The sequence below is a fragment of the Calidris pugnax genome, unplaced genomic scaffold, assembly GCF_001431845.1.
Source record: "Calidris pugnax isolate Ruff unplaced genomic scaffold, ASM143184v1 scaffold39, whole genome shotgun sequence".
In the NCBI taxonomy this organism is placed as follows: Eukaryota; Metazoa; Chordata; class Aves; order Charadriiformes; family Scolopacidae; genus Calidris; species Calidris pugnax.
In genome coordinates, this window is record NW_015090828.1 from 3,627,636 (window position 1) to 3,650,268 (window position 22,633).

The window sequence follows — 22,633 nt, forward strand, 5'->3', positions numbered from 1 at the left end:
GTAATGATCCAAGAACAAGATTGGAAATGTGGGATATATTTGTTTGAAAAAAACCCCCACCTATAGCACCAAATTAAATTATTTGCTTAGTTGTCAGTTTCAGAGTGTAAAGAAAATTTTCATATCATGTACAAGAAAGAAAACACATTATTTAAAAAAAAAAACAACCCAATAGATTAATGGATTGTAATTGTAAGATCAATGTGAAATATTTTTTCCCTGTGATTCCAAGGCTTAGAACTATTTTAGTAGCTTCATAAAGCTATAGAATACCAGGTTGGAAGGGACCTCAAGGATCATCTCCTCACAGTCACATTTAGAATGCAGGTGACCTTTCTGCAGGTGACATCTCAGTTTTCATGTGCTGCTAAGCCAGGACCATGAGCTTTCTGGAGTTGAGTCTGCAGAGCCTGTCTGTGCCAGGCAAGAGCAAAGGGTGCAGTCCCCTGGCCAGGGAAGCCTTAACTGGCTGCCCCGGTGCAGGATGGTGGTGACCCGTTCTCCTCTGCAATTCAGGCCCTCAGCCACGCTGTTCTGCTCCTGGACCTGCCCGGGGTGCCCTGCGATGCTCCCTGTGCCTGTACCACCCTGTGAACCGGTGTGGAAAGGCCTAGAGTTACCTTTGACTTGTAGGTCACCAGCTCAAAAATGCAGACATAGACCTTTTGTTCCCAGCTATTGCAACATCTTGTTTTCTATGCTTTTACATTTTTTGAAAGGAACCCAGTCTCTAAAAGGAATGGATCATTTGCCGTTATGAATGTCCATCAGCTGAAGAAAAATGCAGGAGCTTTGTTCCCCTTGGTGTTATGTACTGAACTGAGGCATTGAAGGGTTTAGCTATTTTGGCTGTCCACGCAGAAAAAGGGTGGCACTTCAGAGTCAGATTTAGTCCAATTTAGGTTCTGAATTTCCCTCCAGAGGCTCCCATATTTCTTCTTTGTACAGTGACTAGGCTTTTATGCTCAGGACTCACTTGGGGCCTATTGTCAAGGGAGAGGAACCTGGGTTAATGTGTCTAACATAATTGATCTCTGCTGCCATCTTACCTCTGGAAATCCCACGGAGGAAGCAGTTCTGGTTTGCTTCCTATAGGCTTACATGTTTCAGGTCAGGCATTTTGACACAAGGTATGAGATATCTTTGAAAGGCTGTGCCTCACTCGGGGAGGACACAAAACATGGGTGATGTGAACTGAAGGTTTGGATGATTCGTGATCTTTCTTTTTTTTCCCTCCCTGTTTCCAGCCATTCAGAATTAGCTGCCAAGGGTTGTGGCCTAGGGGATTATGAGTTAAAGATATCCCATAAAATTGTCTCGCCCCCAGACCACAGCTTAGATACACTGTGTGGCTTTAACACCCCTCAGCCCCACAGAAGAGAAATCCGAGGCAGCAGACTGGAGGGATCTTTAGAGCTTGTGGGTCTCCTTCAGTGTTTCCCTGCAAGGCTACAGGTGCCGCCCAGCATTTTCTATTAAGGCTCAAAATCTTTGGCTTCCATAAGAATATATTTATTTTCTGATTTTCTGTTTTCATGCCACACCAGTTGGTCTGTCGTTAATGCAATGAATTTCACCTGCAAAGCTAAAAATGCATGTTCCTAAAAAATGATGGGAAATCGGCAAAGAAGAACTAAATTGAGCCAAAGCTACAGTAGTAGTCAACCGTAACAAGTAATTATAATAACCCCATGGTCATTTCGCTCACAGCTTGACAGAGAAAATGGCGAGAAAACAAAATATATTTTTTTTTCTTGAATGTTAAAATGCAGGGCTAGGCTGATGGCACATCACAGGGTGGTGTGGGCCCTGTTGACCGGACAAGTACAGCAACATTTTGCAGCCCCCTCCTCTGCAAGGGGCTCAGAGCAGCCCTGGGCAGGCTGGCAGTGGGCTGGCCCAGCTGTGCAGCCAACGTGTGCTGGAGATGGGCTGATGTGACATGCAGACACTGCTGGTGGCAGTGGTAAGGAGCTGGGACGTAAAGCTGCTCCCTACGGAGAAGGAGCCTGGGGGAAGGAATGCAGTCAGTGGTGCTGCTGCCTGCCCTTTCTCACAGTCAGTTCTTGGCAGGAGATAACCATCACAAGCTGTACCACTGTAGGGATCTCAGGATCCGCTAAGACCATGATTTTCAAACTATTGCGGGATAAAAAAGGGAGGTTTTTAAAATACAAAATACGTAAAACATATAGTTGAGTAGATGGGCAGTAGATGCAGGCTCTGCCCCAGGGTGGATTAGGAGGTAGGGACATGGGAAGGTCTGCAGAGAAGCTTTAGAAAGTGCAAAGACTGGGAAGATGAGCAGCCTGTCCTTGAGATCTCCTTGTATCTTATTCTGTATTATCCTTTGTGCAGAAACTTGCATTCCTAAATGTGTCAATCCCTTCCATGAAGTTCCTTCTGGTTTTTATTTCCTAATACAGATAAGATCAAAAGACTTCATTAAGTCATTATCAGGATTAGTCTGCAGAAATGATCTACTGTTCTTATGGGAAAAGTACTTCTTGTAATGTTGTTCTCAGGTACAAGCGCCATATTTCCTAAGGATGGTTGCATTTTCCATTTGTTGTTTTGCTCTGAGGGTACAGTGAGGATCTGTTCTGCTAAGCCAGAATTCTTTCTATATAAATTTCTTTTGAAGGTCCTGTTTTTTACTTAGAAACCTAGTAAGACCATCTTAGTGCTATTCTTTGAGGCACTACCTCTGAAGTATGTGTAGTATTGCTAAGATAAATGGAATTGATTTAAACTGTTTTGTTTCAGATGATGCATAAAAAAATACCAGTATTGTTATTAAATGGAAAGTAAGAATTTTTGGCCTAGTCTAAGCGTGTGCAACTGCAACTCTTTTCCTCTATTGTCTGTTTAAAAACATTTATCAAATAGTGAAAGGAATACATAAAATATTTAGACAAATACATGTTCTTAAAAGACTCTGTCTCCGTTCACAGGAAATCACTGATAATGAAATATTAGAGTTGGTACATAGTGCTCTGGGGAGGATGACAGTTATCCGGCAAATTTTCCCTCTCTCAAGGGACAACAATCAGAGATGCATGAGGAACAACCACCGAATATCATCACTGCTGTGTGACCCACAAGAAGGTTATCTTCAGATGCTGCAGGTCAGTAGCTGTGCCCAACAAAGACCATATTAGGATTTTCACATGAGCTAGTTTGCTGTGACTGTATTACCTGAGAGGAAAAATTAAATTATTATAGATAAATCTAAGCATGTAACCTTCGGTTAACTTTTCCTGATTTAATTATTTATTTTCTTTCCCAGGATTGAGTGCTTTAAGATGATGTTATACCCCTAAAGTACTAGCAAGTGGTTGCACTAACTCAGAGCTGATTTGAGATATTTAATTCCCTTAAGAATCTTTTTCTATTTGAAAAAAGAAAAAGTTGTGCCGTTGTTGTCTTGTGATGTTACTGCTTATTGTCATGCTCATTAGACATCTGTTGTGAAAGAGTTAATCTGGGAGGATGACAGAATTCTGTTAGGTATCAGGCTGTGGAGCATTTCGTATTTAGTTAAATGGACTGAATCCAGCTGATGTATTCAATCTGTCCCATTTCAATAGTCTCAGAAGTCTCTCGCAGCTGATAATTGTCTGAGCGTGTGAAATATGCACTGCTAGTTCAAGTTCCAGATTTCAGTAACAGATTTGACTTTAGTGTAAGCAACATCTCAGGATTTCTTGGCAATTTATCCCAGATATCAGAATTTTTCTTGCAGTAATTTAAATATAATTTCAGGTTCTATTTCCAAGGATGGTGCAATAATTTAGAAAATGGGTCTTGGGCTTTCAATGGGACTCCATGTTTTTCTGGTTTCCTTTAGAGCTGTTGGGTAAAACTGAAAACTTTAGTGAGATTGAGCAGATGAACTTGATTAGAGCATTTTTATTGCAAATTTAGTCTTAACCTGAAATGGATTGAGTGTGAACACCATGGTTGAGCCTGTGAGTCGGCAAGCAGGTGTATTGTGTGTTAGTATGAATCTAGAAAAAGCTTCTTTATGCCGTGGGGAGTGGGGCTGTTGGCAGCGTGGGCTGCTGCAGCTTGGTCAGGAAGGTGGTGTGGGGTCCTTCTCAGCACGTAACTTGGGCTGGCTTCAAAGAGCTTCTGCAGATCAAGGAGTGAGAGGTAGGGAGATTCTCGGGAAGAGGTCAAAATTTTAAAAGGAACATGGATGGGGATGTTTATTTTACTTGTTTGCACCCTACTAAAAAGTCATAGCTGCAGAGACTGGAGTCCTTTGAGGTGAGATACGGACATTTCCTCCTTGAAGAGAACCTCTGTCAACTCGGGTTCTGTCATAGCAGTGGCAAAGTTTGGGAAATGCCAATCACACACACAGTAGTTCTGAGCACTGGTCTATTCTTTTTGCACAGGGGAAAGTCTATGCCTATTTTGGCTTAGAAGGAAAAAAACGCTTCTGATCTTTGTTAGTAACTCTGAGGTATGCTGTAATAAGAACAAAGGCAACTAGTTTCACAGGATCAAAGCAATTTCCAGTATATTGAAAAAAAATATCTATCCTGCACCAACAAATCACTCATTGAAAAACAATCCTTACATTACAGCAAGATTTTGGGTATTGCTATCTGTGCTGGGTTATGCACAATCTAATTCAGAAACTCATCTGAATGGCTCTGACAGACCTCTCTGAGCAAGTTCTTGTTTGCTGAAACAGTAATTGGTTTGCCAGCATGAATAGCCTCATGACCTATTACTAAACTTCACGGACAAGAACCCTTTAGGAAGGACCCTCTTCCTGCTGCTTCCCAGATGTGTGTTTTGAGAAGCAAAACGCTCTCAGTTTCTATTTTTGAGAAATATTATACCACCTTAGAAACTGTCTTTAAGAGAATGTAACAGTAATGTTATTCTTTGCCCATTACTTCCTTCTCTAAAAAATAAGGAACAAGAAAGAGATATAAAGAAGCGTGGAGGTATAAAGTTTGCCTTTTGGAAGTTGATTCCATAGCTGTTGCGTCCAGCCACACTGGAATGAAAGATCGTGAAAGGTGAAGGGCACACGTCAGGTCTCTCAAATTAGCTGCCCCCAGCATGTCTTGTGTTATCTTTAAGTTTGTATTGGTTGAATATAGCAAGCTTTAGCATGTGCAGTTATATCCGAAGAGTTCCATAGCTGCACTTTTTTCCATAGGCTTTGCCAAAACGCCTTACGTAACACCTTGTGGGCACACAGCTCATATTAATTTCCAAGTATGACTGACATGTTATTAATGGTCCTGCAATTCAGGTACTTCCAATCTTCTGTTTCCTTTTTCTTGCGTAAAAAATAGTTTTGACCTTTTGCTGTACAGAAATACATCACTAAATTACCCCTGTTGCCAGAGGCTGCAGTAGCTCCCAGCTCCATGTCAGGCTGCATGAATCCACCAGAGGCAGTGACCGCCTGCCAGCACCAAGTCCTTGCGTAGCTTTGAAGTAGTTTGATTAACGCCACAGTTTGGAAATCCCTGGCTTATTCTCCCTTGGGCAATCTCATATTAATAATTCTTTGTTGTCAAGGCAACTTACCAGACATTGTTGGTTAATTATTTATTTAATGACTTTGAAGAAAAATAAGCTAATCTCTGTCAGCCTCAAGCTGTAAAATTTTTATAGGGGAGAATTTAGCATTTTTAACAAGCTAGTAAAGAAATAAACATTTACGTCATGGATTATTAACTTTGTTCTGGCTAAATTAATTAAAATCTTTTTGGAATGATTTTGTTCTCAGTGCCTTTAGTACCATATCCTGGAAAGTTGTTTTTCAGTGGGTGATCAACCCCGTTTGGCGTTCTGACAAGGCTTTTAAAGATCAGGCTGTTCTGCAAGCTCATCCAAAAACTCATCTGTTCTGAATGCTTTGTGGAAATCCAATCTTATTCCATCAACCCGCTTGTCAAAATTTTGCTCATGCCCTTATTTCTTGCACGTATAATATACTCAGCTGGGTTTCTGCTTCAACTGAAGAAAAAGCTTTGTAAAGCTTCCCGTCTTGGTCATTTTATTTGACTCCAGAGGGCTACATTTTTCTCTTTCTTATTCTTCATATATGATTTTCTGTGTCCAACTCTCTTACTTTTTTGTAAGTGGAAAAGAGACAGGTTAGAACTTGCTGTCTTCCATTGGCGATGAGTATCACATGGTTTGGGCCATCAGCATTGTCAGAATTGTCTCATCTGGAGAGAGAATACTGATGCACTTCAGGATTTATAGTTAAGTCTAGTTAGTCCTAGACAAGGCCTAGTATGTATCCCTGCATTGCATTTGAATAGCAAGATTAATACTATTAAATGGTTTAGATTATTTTAGGCATAGTCTTACAGAGTCAATTTTAAGACATATTAATGCATAACCTTTTTCTTTCTAAACTCTTCCTGTTCAAATTTTAATTTTGAAGCCTATCTACAAACTTGGTTTTTGATGAAGATCTTTTTTCTTTCATTGGGTTATTCATGATGTGTTTATAAACTCAAATGAAAATTTTTTTTACTGTTTATATTTTTAAAGCAAGATTTCTCTTTAGAAAAGTAATTTGCCTTACAGTTTCTTATTTCCCGTATTTACCATTTGTACAGTTAATAAGTTCAGTCTTTGTGAGATTCTATTTGACATATTAAAGGAACACAGTGTGTCTGAAACCATTTAGCATGGTCCAAAATATATGGTAATATTAAAAAGGCAAAAAGAAACCTCCAGCATATTATGTCACAAGATTTGTGAGATTATTCCTCACAGGATTCAGAATCCAACATCTCTACTGAAGAACTATTCCAGGTATTTCTTTGGCATATTGGAAAAGAAAATTATGAGAATTGTGGGAGGGTATTCATTAAAACTCTTCTCCCTCTGTAAAAATTTCATTCTTCAAAGACTTGACCATCAAACATCTTTGTGGGCATCTCTTAGGAGTTGCTCCTATAGAGCTGTGTTTTTATTTATTAACTGTCTTCTCTTCAGGAATGTCTGCAATTTAACTACTGTAAGTTAGTAGTTATTTTTTTGGAAATGTGTTTGGCTGCCTGAACTTAAGGACCTGATCCTGAAGTTTTGTCCAACTAAATAGTCTTACTCTCATTTGACCAATTTATGCTGCTGCTATTGCACAGCTGCTAAGTGCTACTGGGGGCAGTAAATATTGATTAAGCCCTATTAAAGTATTTGCTTTCTCCCATAAAGAATTGATAAGCCACATTTTTCTTTTCTGTTTATTACAAACCTATATTTGCAAAGTTTGTTTTGGACTTTTGGCCAGATGTTCAAATATGGTGAAACTGAGCACCAAATGAAGGAAAAGTATCCCTGAACTGACTTTACTGCCTATTGCACAACATAATCACTCCCTGAAGCCCAATGACATTTGTTTTATACAAGGTGCATTAGCAGAAGTATTGGTTAAAAATACCCAATCAACTGCAGGTTTCCACGTGGGACTTTGTGAGCACTCTGGATGCTATGACCCCAAGTACGTTCTGGAGCGAGCCTTTGCTCTCTGCCCAGGCTGCCTCTTTTGGCTGCTGGAGCTCTCCATTTGCATAATTATTTCATTCAGTTGTTCAGTGCTCTATCAGGGAGCAGAGACAACGGTGGCTAGAAGAAAGGGTTAGTACCTCCATTTTTTTTGTTTTTTATTTCCTCTGAAAACTAATTTGCACTCATATTTATTTATAAATGAGGTAGGGTAAAATGATAGTCTTGTACTCCGTTTTGCAATTCCAATATTACCTCTTGTCCTCCTGTCTGACTCTTAGTTTTGTTCAGTTTTCTTTATCAAATGTCTCCTGTTAGACTTTCCCTGGACAGTTAGTGCTAGCTCTGCCAAATTCTTGAGACATTTAGTGAGCAAAGCCAATGCCTGCAGCTAACAAGCTTGAGCATTACAGGGTATTCCAAGCCTTGTATTATTGTTAACGTTGTTATAAAACATACGGAGTAAGAAAACATTCATCATTATGATAAATACTCATAATAAATAGCTGAAGGACAGTGAGCATTCAGAGAATAGACACTGTGGCTTGGGAAAAGTGGTGTGAGATGTGTAACTCAGCAAAGGGGGGAGAAAATTAAACAGAAAAGCAGTTTATCAGTTAAAAAAAAAAAAGAGGTTCTGAGAGGGAAGTCTTCCGAAGAAATCTTTGAAAGTCCCATTGTTTGAGACACTTAAAACTAGAATGGGCGAAGCACTAAATAATACACTTGGTTAGATCCCCAATGTCAGAAGGCTGGAATAAATATACAATTGAGGTCTGTTTTTCTGTGTTTTTAGGAAAATTTTATTCAGGCTTTCATTTGCCTCAGTGATAATAAATAGCCCTTTGGAAGTTTGAAGTTGACATTTAAGTCTTTAATGAAGGCTTGTTTTTTGACTCTGGTTTTCTCATGAATGCCAGACTGCTGGCTGTGATTTTGTTCTCCGTGAGCAGCAAAGCGTGTATTTAAAACATAGGCAGTCACGCAAAGTCTCACAATGGGCTCTGCAAACTAATATAAGAAAATAGAATCATTCAAATTTTCAGTCTCTCCAGCCTAGCAATATCCTCGTAAGCACGCCATTATAGCATAAGTAAATCATCCATCTATCTTCACTGCTCCTAGTAAGTCACATCCTGTCATTAGAGACAGAAGTGCGTAACTGTGTTTGGCATTACTCGAACTTTGAAAGTTGAAACACAGTTTTAGGGCACGCTGCTGTGTGCATATGCAAACACAATGATATCACTCCCCGGGCAGCAAGTGTTTCTGCTGCTGGCAGGCTGTGCTTGGTCTGAGACCTACCTCCATCTGCTTCAGCCTTGGAGCCGACTGCTGTGGCCACTCACGGGGTGATTTTGGCAGCAGCAGGGTACAGATGCCCACCTTGGGAATGAGTTTTTGAAGCAGTGGCATCTGGGTGTCAGCTTGTCTTCCCAGATGGTCTCTTTGGTGGTCTTGTCTGGATAGAATTCTGGCTCTGCTGGCAACTCAGAAGTTGGGGTCAACCTTTGTGGTTTGCTGGCCTTCCCAGAAGAGCACTTGTCTGTGATTAGTGCCTCTGAAGGAGCTAAAAGCTATCTTCATATGTAACTTAAAAAGTAAAATCACCCTGGAAAATCTTATGAAATTCACATAAAAGCCTCTATAAAATGCCGTTTAATAATGTCATAGGGAGAGATTTCCATTCTCATTGAAAGTTTCTGCTCTACTCTACTAGTCTATGGTGGATTTTTTCTTCATTGGAAAATAAAGGTTCATAAAGTGTGGAATAATTGTCAGAAGATATAGCAGATCGTTACTCATGCGCAGGGCAAGCTCCTTAAATATGTTGGTGAAACAATCACCATCATTCTTGTAGCAGATAGATCAAAAAGCATTTCAGTCACACCACCTCCAGCTTTTAGAGCTCTCAGCTATGAAGTGAAAGAGGAACTTAAAATTACTGTTTCTTCCTCCAAACAGGAGAGAAATGAAACACTTTGTTCTAATCTAGAAGTTTTTGTTATATGAAGGGGAATCCCTGCAGGCAGACATATGTCCCTTCCTCCTCTGTTCCCCTGTGAATATTTTAATAAGGGAAATAAGAAATGCTCCAGAGCCTGGAAAACCTAAAGTAGGCAAGTACATTACCTTATTTTTCCTTCTCTCTTGCTTTGCTACCAATTCTGAATGATACCTGAAGACTAATTTTTAAATGTACTGTTTCTTGTGCCTTTGACAGCACTGGTGGAAACAGAGTATAGCTGATCTTTCAGGTATCTCACAAATCCCTTCCAGGGATCATGTTTGTATTCAGAGGGATTTCCATAGTTAGCTGAAAATTAAAATATATGTGCAGTTGCAGTAACAAGTGTATACACACTTTGTCTGCTGAATCCTTTCTCTTTTTGCAGCCCCACTATTCAGGAGATTACAGCAAACTTGTTGCAAATGCAGTCGAGTACATATGCAGAGATTTTGCTGTATTAAAAGGAATATAATAGGGGAAAAAAAAGGAAATGATTATAGCCCTGGATTTACTGTGAGATGAGGCGAGAACTTCTGTGAAAAAAGGAAATGATTATAGCCCTGGGTTTACTGTGAGATGAGGCGAGAACTTCTGTGTCTTGTTTAGATTTTGCTGTATTAAAAGGAATATAATAGGGGAAAAAAAAGGAAATGATTATAGCCCTGGATTTACTGTGAGATGAGGCGAGAACTTCTGTGTCTTGTTTTAAGTAACTTTTTTTCTACAAGAAAATAGATACATAGTAATAAATTCAGGTAGAAAGTGAATATTATTTTGAGAAGAGGACCATATCTGAGGTGTTTAAATATTCTTGTTTTTCAACCCTAGAAATAAATTAGAGAAAAAGAATATAAAAATATACCTCACTAAATTACCAGTAGATCTTACTGTAGGTATTGAAGGAATCAACTACTCACACAATCACACAACACTACTCAGGCATCAGATCAGACTCAGTGTTGTAATTCTGTTTTCTAGAATAAAGCTAGTTCCCATTTGGGATTAGGCAAAGACATTCAATTTATACTACTGTGCATGCATAGAAGCTGGGTTTTGCTCTGCACACTGTGAAGGATCAAAAGGACGTTATTTTCTAAGTTACCATGATATTTTTGGTTCTTCTTATTTTTTTACACCTCAAAATAGTGACTCTTGACCTAGAGAGCTACCATAACAATACTATAATATGAACATCCTGTCTTCTCTTGGTTTAAATAAATAAATCATTTAGACACTGAGATTATTTTTTTACACCGCAAAAAAGTGACTCTTGACCTAGAGAGCTACCATAACAATACTATAATATGAACATCCTGTCTTCTCTTGGTTTAAATAAATAAATCATTTAGACACTGAATTTTGATCACTGTGCAAAACCAGATGTCTTGAGTTGTGCTTTATAAGTTTTAAAGGGTTCTGACCTTGATAGGGTAGACTTGTACACTTTGTGTTAATTTATGAATTAATCAGCAGTGTGAAAAAACGCAATATTAAAAACCAGAATTGTTTGGGTTTTTTTTTAATATTAGAAATCCAGCTGTTGTGTTGCTGTAGTGTTTTTTTGTTTGTTTGTTTGTTTTTTTCCTAGCTTGCGTGTTTTCTATTCTAAAAACCAAAATTTGATAGTGTGGATAAAATTCAAGTTTTCCATAGGATATTGACTCCTCAGTGAGTAGGGGCTAAAAAAGGGGTAAAATGTAGTAACACATATTTATAATTTTTACTGGAGTAAATACTTAGAGTATGATTATATGAGAAAAGGGAATTTTGTAAATTACAATGTAGCATATACTCATTTCTTGGAAGAGACTTGCATTAGAAGAGGTCTGGAGTGACAAAATACCAGTGGATTAGCGTGTACGACAGACTGTGCAGAATAGTCTTTCTGTGGCAAAAAGTAACTTGCATTATTTTATTCTGCCTTGGCACTTATCTCCATATATATGACAGACGGACCTAAGTAGTGGGAAACTCCCTTTCTTGCTGTCACTCAGTTTATATCATTCATTCAAAAGAAAATAATGAAACAGCAATTATACAGAATCCGTTACAGCTGTAACTGAAATACGCGGATTAGGTTGGTAAATAAGGGATTGTTTTGTTTTGCTCTACAGCATAGGGTAATTTGAGTTTCTGTAGATGAATGGTCACGTAGGCTAAGATCCTCAAAAGCAATTTTCTCAAGCTTTCAGTCCATTATACATGCAGAACTGTGGCTGCTTCTCAAAAAGCATAAAAACTAGAAAGGGAAGGAAAGCAGTGTACCCTAGTATATCTTATATTTTGCCCTAGAGCTCTCTGCTAGCAAACCAAGCAAACTGGTTTTGAGAATGAAGCTGCCGTTTTCCAGAACTGAAAAAAGCAGTGCCAAACTGAGAAAATACAAAGCATTTCAGATTTGTGGCTGTTCCAAGGCAACAGACAATGAGCTGTCAGTTAAAAGTGAGGGTGTAGAATCAAATTCAGTGGGGAGTGAAGAGGATCATGATGGCACATAAGAAATGACATTTTTCCTTGTACATTTAACATCTACTTCTAAGCAAGTGGTTTTTGTGCTTTGGGGTGGTTTATTTTGTGGGTTTGGGGTTTTGTTTTGATTTTTTTTTTTTTGGTGGAAAGTAGCTTAGCACAAAATAGGATGAGCGCCCTGTTGAAAAATAAGGATTCACTTGGTTGCTTTATTTGAAAGTTGTTTGGAAAATATCTGCAAAATAGGGAGACAAATGCAACTCAAAGGGAAAGACTTAGTTGCTGAGACTCTTATTAACTCTTTAACTACTTAATTTTCTTTAAAAGAGATGAAATCTAAGAAGTAGCTGCTTTGGAAACTCTTTTAAAAGGAAAAGGATTAACTGGACAAAATAGCATATATAGGAAATATGAACTGCTTGTTGTTCAGGAAGGCTGAAAAGAAAAGAAGGGAAAGAAGATGACAGTGCCGGATGGGAGAGATTCTCAATGATAGTATCTCATGGTTTTTGCATCATTTTTGCATTAAGATCCCTTTTTATGTTTAGTCACTTAAATAAGTGGGTATCCTCAACCTCTTTTTTCATGTATTTTCTTCCTATTTTGAATCTTTCAAAATGAATTTTTCTTTATATATCTTTTGTTCAGATTTACTTATACTAGAAGATTTTTAAAGTTTTGTTTCTGAAGATTAGGATCTTCGATGATACTTGGAGCAAGTGAACAAATAATAATATATGTTTAAGCTTTCACAGCTGAGTGACATTTTTATAGGAAGTATGCAGCTGCATTAACTCCCACCTGTAGCCGTTTCCTGGTCTCTCTGTAACAATTCACATTGTCTATAGTGAATTAGAGAAAACCAAAAGATAAATGGCAAATTTGTGGATTTTTTTTTTAAAATCACTTTTCTCCGCCAACTTCCACTGCTAAAGTTTTACCAGTTGTGGTGGATACTGCTATATGTCAAAGATCTGATCTTGTATTGCTGGCCATGTCTTGGTTTGAAAAATGAAATACATAGTTGAGCATTACTAGCGTGGGGTTCTTAATAGAGCCTTTGCCATCAGTTATTGCTCTTGTTATCTCTCGTGTAAATTGAAGAATAAGGAGACTAAAATCAATAGCTCCAGAGAAAGTAGAATAGTAACCAGTATCCTGTATGGAGGTGGAGGGAGATGATAAGACTAAAATAATACTGTCAGTTCTCCGCCTCCTGTTCTAAAGAGTTGCATTAGTATTATATTTTGTTGTGCCAGAAATTACCAAGGAGATTGCTCAAAGAAACAAAAAGAACAAGAACTTATTCCATTCTGTCTTTTTCTCCTTGCTGAAAGGACTGACAAAGTAGCAATCCTTGTCTTTCGCTGATAGATAGCTGTACTCCCTCCATAGCTTGAGCCTATATCTGAACTACAATCTCTTGCATCTTTACAGCACTGCATTGCAGTGAGGTAGGTAATGCCCGGGCAATGCAAGTGTGCCAGTCCCTTGGCCAGAAGGGCCCAGGTGCCAAGCAGGAAAGAAGGTGGGAGTGAGCACTGATATTTGTCTGAATTGTCTTTACTGTTGAGCACATCAAACATTCCCAGATTTAATTTTTACTTATGTCTTCTTTTGTTTTGTCTATTTGCCAATTTTTGCAGTTTCTTTGAAAGGATGCTCAAATAAACAAAGAGGCTCATTTTTGTTATTGTTTGCAGGTTTCCAACCTGTACCTGTATGACAGTGTGCTCATGCTGGCCAATGCTTTCCACAGAAAACTGGAGGACAGAAAATGGCACAGCATGGCAAGTCTCAACTGCATGAGGAAATCCACCAAACCTTGGAATGGAGGACGATCCATGCTAGAGACTATTAAGAAGGTGAGAACAGACAAACCACAATTGTGGAAGCAATTGAAAAAGTTACTTCATTTCCACTTGAGATTAGCTTTTGAAGAGGTTTTGACCTCTATTCAACTTCTATTTGATTTATTACAAGCATGTGATTTATAACTACCAGGAATGATCTACAGCTATAAAGAAGCAAATGATTTATTACAAATTATGCACACCAATGTTGCTCCAGTCGTGTGTGTTCTACTTCTGTTGGTCTCATGGCTACCTTCTGTGGACATAGAGTGATTAGGAATAGTCATACAAATTGATGTGTGGATGCATCATAATAATATCTCTAAGAGAAGAACTCAAGGAGCTCAAGGGGCCAAGCAACAATAAATACTCATTTTTTACTATATACCAACTTAAGCAAGTATTTTGGGAAAAAACTGCCTGTTTGTCCACATATATATATAGAGAGAGAGCTATGAAATTGTTTTCCTCTAGTAAAATGAATCCATTTGATCAAGTGTTATGTTAGCCTCCAACCGGTCCTAATGATCTCATCCTTTGTTGCAAGATTATATCAGATGTTAGTGTCATCTCAAGCTTCTTTGCTACAAACCCAAAATCAGACTCGGTGATACTTTTACAGAGAGGTTTTAATAGTATTTAAAGTTTTATCTTTTCTTCGTGTCTCTCTTGTCTGGTGATATGTTTGAGCAATTGAAGAACACATGATTGCCACACTTAAGTTCACTGTAAACATTTTCAGTGTAGATTTGGGATACCTGTAATGAAAAGGAGTGCTCATAAAGGCAAATTTGTTCTGTTCTAAAATTTCTGAAACTTATTTCCTCAGGGTCACATAACTGGGCTTACTGGTGTTATGGAGTTCAGAGAAGATGGCGCCAACCCCTATGTTCAATTTGAAATTCTGGGCACTAGCTACAGCGAGACTTTTGGCAAAGATGTGCGGAGGGTAAAGATATGATACTTCTTTCTGTCTTTGTTTTCCTCTCAATAATATACATTCTACTTCACAGGAGAAAATGGTAGTCTTTAAGAATGAATTAGTGCTACACTGCAGGAGAAATTTACTATAAGAGAAATATTTTCCAATATCTTAAATGCTTAAATCTTGAAAGCTAGTTTTATATAAGTAGGCAGGAGCCCTGCAAGTTGTTTCCACATGTAATGATGCCGTGCCATAACAATACTGTGAACATAATAGTGAAGACTACACAATTCTACTCATGTATTTTATTGTTAATTAAGATGTAATTCATGTAACTGGCACTTGTCTTACTAAGGAAGCTAGGATTATAAATTACCTAAACACACAAGGATGTTTCAAAGAATAGCTGCTGCAAGAATTTGAGATAAATAAATTAAAAAAAAACTCTAGAGAAGATAATTTCCAAAATGGATGATGCTATATCATATAAAGGATGACCTATCAATGGTAGCTGGTGGAACAAAGACTGATGGAGATTAGAAGGCAGTTAGAGTGCTTCCATGGGGTTACGAACAAATTGTCATGGGCTGAAAAGCCTACCTTGAACATGTTCATGCAGAGGGGGTGCTTCGAAATACCTGAAACTCTCAATTGAACAGTGAGGTTCTGATTGGAATCCAAGCTACAAAATGTCCCTAAACTGGGACTGGTCAACTGGTTGAAATACGGATGTTACCACTGTATGGTCAGTGGTTCCTACATTAAGCAGAGCTGCACAAAGAGGATTCCAAGCAGTATTAAAATTTACTATATATTCCTTTTTCATTTGACAATTGGTTTCTGTGTTTTGTTTTGATTTACCTGAATTACATGAGTCTAAATGGAAAAACAAGGAACAAACTTGTGTTTACATTTTCATCTTAAACAGCTAGACCCGAGATTCTCACAGTCATTTGGCATGAGGATTCTGGACGTGGAGCCAAAACAAAGGCTTGCAATATCTATTAGAAATTTAACAGAAGGAAGAGAAGTATTTGAAATGCATAAAGCTCCAGGAGATATAATTGAAAAATTTCTGTTGCCAAAAAATGTCTCTGAAGATTTCAGATTGGCTAGGCACCCTTCTGTATTGTAATGACCAGAAAAGGCTATTTCTCAGTTCGCTTTCACTTCTAGAAGATTTCTACTGCAAATGAGGAAGTCTAAGATCCAAACACTAGCTGAATGATAAAAAGTTATCTTAATTTTGGAAAGAGTGTTGCCTGTTTCATAAGACAGAGATAGCTTAGGAAGTCTAGGAAGCAATTCCAGTTCATAAACAGAAGTATGTACCTCACTTTATGCACAAGTATGCCAAACAGAAATATCCAATGCCCAGTGAGATGCTGTGGAGTATCCTACTGGGTTTCCAGCTGCCATTACAGAAAAACATGAGTGCCCCATCAGCGCTGCGTTACCCCTAGCAGATATCTTGGATGCCTTGGGGCATTGGAGCACAGTTTCATTCTGTTACACGTTTCTCAAGTGACTTTGAGTAAGTCACATAATCACTTTATACTTCAATTTAACCTTTCAGTAAAATTGGTATGATTACCTCTCAAAACAGGTTTGAGGCCTTAAAGGGAAATTATGATGTGTGAGTATACATTATTACTTTTTTCTAATGTACATTTCAAATGTGGTAACGCATATACAAAAGCTCTCACTTCGGTATGTGTAGCGCACTGAAAAAATTGATATATAATCCGGATGTGTGAAGTTGACATAGCTAAAATATCACTCAAAAGGGACCACAAGGCAAAGAAATTGGTAAAAAGGCTAAATGGGAAAATTACTAAAATGGCAAAACTGATATACTACTGATTTCTTTTGCTCCCTAATTTGCTACTTTGGTATTAGGTGGTTAAGATAGGAAGGCTTAACTCTTTGGATGTTAAATACAGGACATTATACAGGTCCCAAAATGAAAGGGAGCATAATTCTAAATGGGTAAAGAGCTACTGGCTGTGGAATATTACTCTGAACTAAAATAAAGTTCTGAATATGATCCTTTTAGCCTAATATATAGAGAGAGTAAGAAACCAGCAATATGCTAGAGAAGTCTCTAAAAGAACTTGGAAGAGATTATACTTCTCAGAGTAAAACTACCATGGAACTGCTGGTATTCAATTATTTAGACAGCTGGACTTTTTATTATTGCAGCAAAAATATGTTACAGTTCAGAAGTACTTTTAAAAGCTGGGAAAGTCATGCTTGTCTCATTTATATTACTTGAGTGAGAGATCAATTCTGATTTTTGTCAGTTGTTTCCATATCTGCATTTCTTCAGATTTAGCTCTGGAGGAACATGTTTTTGGTGAAAACCATGGGGTTCTCTTTGCATGGTTTTCTTTTCCTCTGTGTGGAGAGCAGCTGTATCTATTCATCCCTGCCCAGACCCTTCAAAAAGCCTTTGCCCTTAGGATCTGTGACAGGGTAAAGCAAAAGAATATAATATTGACTGTTGAGCCTTAGAGAGAATCCAGTTAAAAGCTAGTGGACCTTTAATACCCAACTTTAAAAAGTCTCTCAGGGATCATTTCCACCAGAAGGACTCCTAGGAGGATGTCCGAGACAGTAACCCAAATCTGGCAGGAATTTTCAGGGCCTTTCTGTAGAGGCATCTTGGCTCATTCCAGTTGCCCTGAGATCTGGTGTTTCTGCAGACAATTGTTGCTTCCACTAGTTGTGAGTGAGTTATGAGTGCAAGCGAATATATGTATTTGCTTACTTAGTATACTTTCTTCTGTATTCCATGAGTCTAACACCATATTTTTGTCGTAAGGGCTGATAGTGGCTTCTGTGTATTTTGTGTGTATGTTTTCTTTTTCCTTTGTTTGTGCGTAGTTTAGTGAAGGGAAACTTCAGAAAGTGCTCTCATTTCTTTGGTTTAAACATAAAAGAAAACAGTATTTCCCTTAAGGTATACCACCTCGCTTTACAAAAGACTCAGGTGATTGCCTGCTATTCACTGGGTGCATTTGGAGGTTGAGAAAGCGTAGTATATTCATGCTTAAAAAAGAGATCAATATGGTGACTTATCAGGGCATTTGAAAGTTGAAGGATAAGATTGTCAGAAAGAAACTGAAAAGGCTTAAATGTCTAGTGCTTGACAACTGCCAGTATGATTTATGTTCCTAATGTCTGTAAACACCTTTAAAAATAGCAACCTGGCTATCAGTATATTTAAAAAACAAAAAGAACTGGATATAAAGAGATAAGGGAACTGTAAGAAGTACAGAACATAATAAAAAAGAAAAAATAGTTTAATAGCTGATACCATGCTAATGTTTTAAATTGAATGAAATTTGAGTGAAAGAAAGACAGACAGACACACAGAGGAAATATAACTTGGAAAATCAAGAAAAAATGGTATAAAGTGTTCAGGTGAAGGGCATGGAGCAGCTGGAATAAGTCTAGTAGTCCATTATGTTCAAAACCCCTTGAGACTTTGGGGATTTGCATTTGTAGCGGATAAAACCCCCTTTCTTCTCAGTTCACCTCATATGTCCACCTCCCATGCTAAGAGTTTGTGCATCAAATACAGCCAGAATGGTCTTGCTCTGAATTTATAATTACCAACACAACCCTTTTTTTACTCATTTAAATTCTTATTTATTTGTCCTTTATTAATTTATTTTCTTTACCCATAGGGATGCAAAAAGACTCTCTTGTATGTTTACATTTTTATGTCTTCTACCTTAAGTTTCCTGAACCTTTGGTTCATTCCCAGCACTGGCAGTGGCTGAGGGTGATTGTTAAGTCATTTTACTTCATTGGCTCACTGTCCCCATCTGTGGCATGAAGCTGAGGGTGCTTGCCTGCTTTGTACAAAGTTTTGAAGTATGATAGAAAAACAAGGACTATAACAAAGATTCAAAGAATTGAATTAATCATAGTATTAAAACTGTATACTCCTAATTGTATGAGACCATCCCTTCAGAGCTTGTTTGGAATTGTCAGTGGAGAATTATGTTCCACTTCCACAGTACAAGGGACATGAAATGGGAAAGGAGGTCAGGACTAGATTAATTCCCTCCCTAGTGACCATCTATATTATTAGTTTTATTAATGAAAGCCTTGCTGTAACTTTCAGAACATCTGAGCTGGTTCATGTTTCTTATGTTTCTGCACTTGGGTGAATTCCATACAATATAATAGCTTAATGATGCAGCTGTGAGAGCAAAAATAAGGGAGTCAGGACTCCAGGGTGGTATTCCTAGCAACTCACTAATTCACAGTGGGTGTGTGTTCCTGGGATGTAAACCTATTTGTTCTCATTTGACCATGTATGCAGAGACTACCATAACAACTAACTGCCCTTGTAGGGATGTGATTAGGTTTAGTTAGGTAACACCTGTAAGAAACTTTCATATTACCTTCGTCTTCATCCTTGGCAGGAAGATCTTCTGTAAGTGTGAAATGATGTTGTTGTTTAGTTTATTTTATGACAGGGATCATATTTTTTGTAAAGCAATCTGCAACTTTTTCCAGAGCTGGCTATAATGAAGGCAGAGTTAATGATTTGCACACATGCTGTATTTCATAAGAAACATTCTGTTCAAAATGATAATGTTTGCCATTGGTTATTCATTTCTGTCAGTTGGTATGTTTTCACTTTTTAAAATTAGATTTTCTTGAAGTTCATATGCTTCATAAACAGTCATACTTGTTTCTTCCAGTACTTTTGAGGCTGATTGCAGAAGTCACAATAAGTAGTTTTATTATATGTTTCACAGTTGTTGAAGCCATATTTTTTAAGTCTGATAAGTGCTTTAATTGTGATTGTTACTTTTAGACAGAATCTCATCATTAGCACGATAAGAAATCCTATGCTTATTCATTTCAAAAAGGAACGGTATTTTAGGGGTCTACAGTATTAGGTACTTTCACCTGGAAAAATATTGCCAAGTCACATCATATACCTCTAAGAGATATAGACTGAAGAGAATTACCGTAGGTGATTATGACTGTAATTGAATCAGTTTTACTCATATGGAAAAATACATAACTAAGTTGCCCAAGTTTAGCCATAAAACAGATGCCTGCCTCCTCTTTGAGCACTTCATAAACATGCACTTGGGTATAGTAATTGGGTTTAATCTGTGTTGCCAAGGTATCTTTCAGCAGAAACGTAAGACTGAAGTCTTGGCTACTTGTGATCACTAAAGATCCCCTGTTACCTTGCAAAAGGAAGGGCTAACAGTTCTCTTGTTCTGGGTAAGATACAATTTCCAGATACTTATATTTGGTTTAACTTTCTGCTTGAGTTGATTTTCGTGGTAGAGTAATTTGGGAAAAGAGTATTGCAATCCACCCTACAAATATATTGTGTCAAACTGAAGAAAAATCTGGAGTATTTTACTCAAAATAATAAACCTCCTTCATTTTTCAGTTGTAGTTTTCTGTATAATATGGATATGAGGAATAAAAATAAATGCATTGCTTGCATATTCCACAAGTTGAATTATTCTTGGAGAAAAATACATCTGAATATATAGGAAATGGCTATGAACAATTTTTAAACTATAGAAGAATCATGATGAACCTGAGCATTTTTTTCTGAAATGAAGTGGGGTCCCTGTTTGCCCAAGCTCTGCAAATTGGGTGTTTCATTGAAATTGAAATATTTTATGTTCCATATGATTTCATTGTGAAATTATAACTGAGTTATTACATTCACAAACTGAAAAGTATGTAAACAAATTTAGAAATGTGTGATACATAGTTCTTTTCAATTTTATTTTATTTTATGTTTTTGGAAAACATTGCCAATGGGACCCATGCTTTTGCATAAACTGTTGCTTGTATTTGCAAACACAAAATGCTGTATGTATTTGCAAATTATACCAGTGTCAACCCTGAGTAAATGTCTTGCAAATTTCAGTTGGAATTCCTCCAAGCAAAAGATCATGCTGGTCTTCTCCTTTGGAAGACTGTTCAGCTGTTTATATGACATTTTCAAAGCATGAAGCTTGAGGCTAGATTTTAAAAAGCAGCCATATCCGAGTTCTGAGCGGGGCCAGGATACCTATAGCAATTAGGACACTGCTGAAGTTTCTGCAGCCCACATACACCACTGCCTGTATGTTTAGAAATTCTGTTTAATTCATAACTCACATATTATGCCATACTTACCATAATGAATCTTGGGTATAACATTTTCCTTTTTAAACATGTATGCAATAGTATATAAAATTGGGATGTTAGGCATGTTAAAATTGGCCTTCTAAAAACAGTTACATCTTTAATTATGGAATTTTCATCAAAGCTTCTATAAGTTATTGATGGATCCTGGGAGAGTATTCTGATTGGGCTGATTGTAGCTCAGTTCATGAAGAATTCTGTGTTCAAATGTGCACACTAGAAAGAAAAATGTATTTCCATAAGGAAACAGATCAAGATTTTCTGAGCTTAATACCAAAGAAAATAAAAAGCATTTGAAAAAAGCTTCACAAATTCTTTTTACCTTTTTGGAAATACAAAGATAGAGACTATTTGCTATTCTCTTTTGCATAGTATTAATCTTGAACAAAGGCAATAAGCCCATTACTCCAGAGAGAGTCTGTCTTTTTTTTTTTATTTCCTGCCCTAAGAAATATCTTTGAATCATGATTGTAGTTTAAAAATCACACCAAAACTAGAAGAACTTTCTGTTGAGTATCAGACTAGATTTTTTAGCGTAATGTCTGTTTAGCAAAAACACTTCGAAAGATATTAATGATAATGCCAAAATACAAGCTCAATTATTTTAACTAACAAATCAAATAGATGTTATCTTGGCTTTCATAAGTACATAAACTAAGGATATCTAACATCTCTGCATTTGGAGCATGATTTCAGTGTCAAGGACAGTTACAAGGACTGTATGTTGAGGGAGACCATGCACAGTTTTCTTTCTGTAGTATTTGAAATACATTTAATTAATCTAATTGTTGTTGTCTTATACCATTTGGTAAACTGCAAATACATGTAGGTGCCAAGCATAGTTTATAAAGTAATTTATTTCAGTGCTAATTTCAAAATCTAGGATAATTATGTTCTACATGACTACTTTGGATCTAAAATTATGAGCGGAGTGTCACAAAGAAGAGGTGTGCTTTGCTGACAGTGACCACACACACAGCTTTTACTTCATGAAGACAGAGCAGGCTCAGAAAGCATCCTGTTAGCACAGTGTAGACTAGACAGAAGTGTCATGTAGAAGAACTGAAGCCTGGTATCTTGAGTGGCCAAATCACCTTTGCAGTCAAAATTCTCTTATGAACAGTTGCAGTCAAAATTCTGTTATGAACAATTGTATACCTGTCCTGAAATTAAATTGCAAGTTGCAAAAGCATCTTATTGCATGCCTTAAGCCCATTGGGTCTTTATCAATAGAATTGTGTAGAACATTAAGTACGCGGGATGCCAGTTGTATATTTTGTCTTTGAATTTAAGAAGCCATGAAGAACTCAGTGACATAACTCTGTTTCCATAATCATTATTAACTTTTGTGCTGTGCTTTGAGATCATTGGATGAAGGGTGCTGTCTATGATCACACAATTTTTCAAAGGCATGAAGTAACTCCCTTTGAAAGAGTACTTTAATGTATTCAAACAGCTCCAGCCTGCCAACATCTACTTCACCTGCAACAATATCTTTTCTATGAAAAGGTAAATTGGAAAATCCCATAGAGTTTATTGATGAAGTCTGAAGAACTTGCAGGTATTGGGCTTTGTTGGAGAGTGGATGTAATGAAGAGTAAAAAAAATAAAGGATCAATCAGCGATTCTCTGTTATAGTGAAGGAGTTAAATAGAAATATGCTGCTACTTATTATTGACTGAATCAGGTAGC

The 22,633-nt window shown here is 37.4% G+C and overlaps 1 protein-coding gene across 1 annotated transcript in view; it reads left to right on the forward strand.

Moving 5' to 3' along the window:
- Positions 1-22,633, forward strand: part of GRID1 (glutamate receptor, ionotropic, delta 1) — a 525,592-nt gene that overhangs the window by 413,980 nt on the left and 88,979 nt on the right. The window contains exons 6-8 of the mRNA XM_014940347.1: positions 2,955-3,128; positions 13,681-13,842; positions 14,660-14,779. Coding sequence (XP_014795833.1) covers positions 2,955-3,128; positions 13,681-13,842; positions 14,660-14,779 — 456 coding nt within the window. The remainder of the gene's footprint in view (positions 1-2,954; positions 3,129-13,680; positions 13,843-14,659; positions 14,780-22,633) is intronic.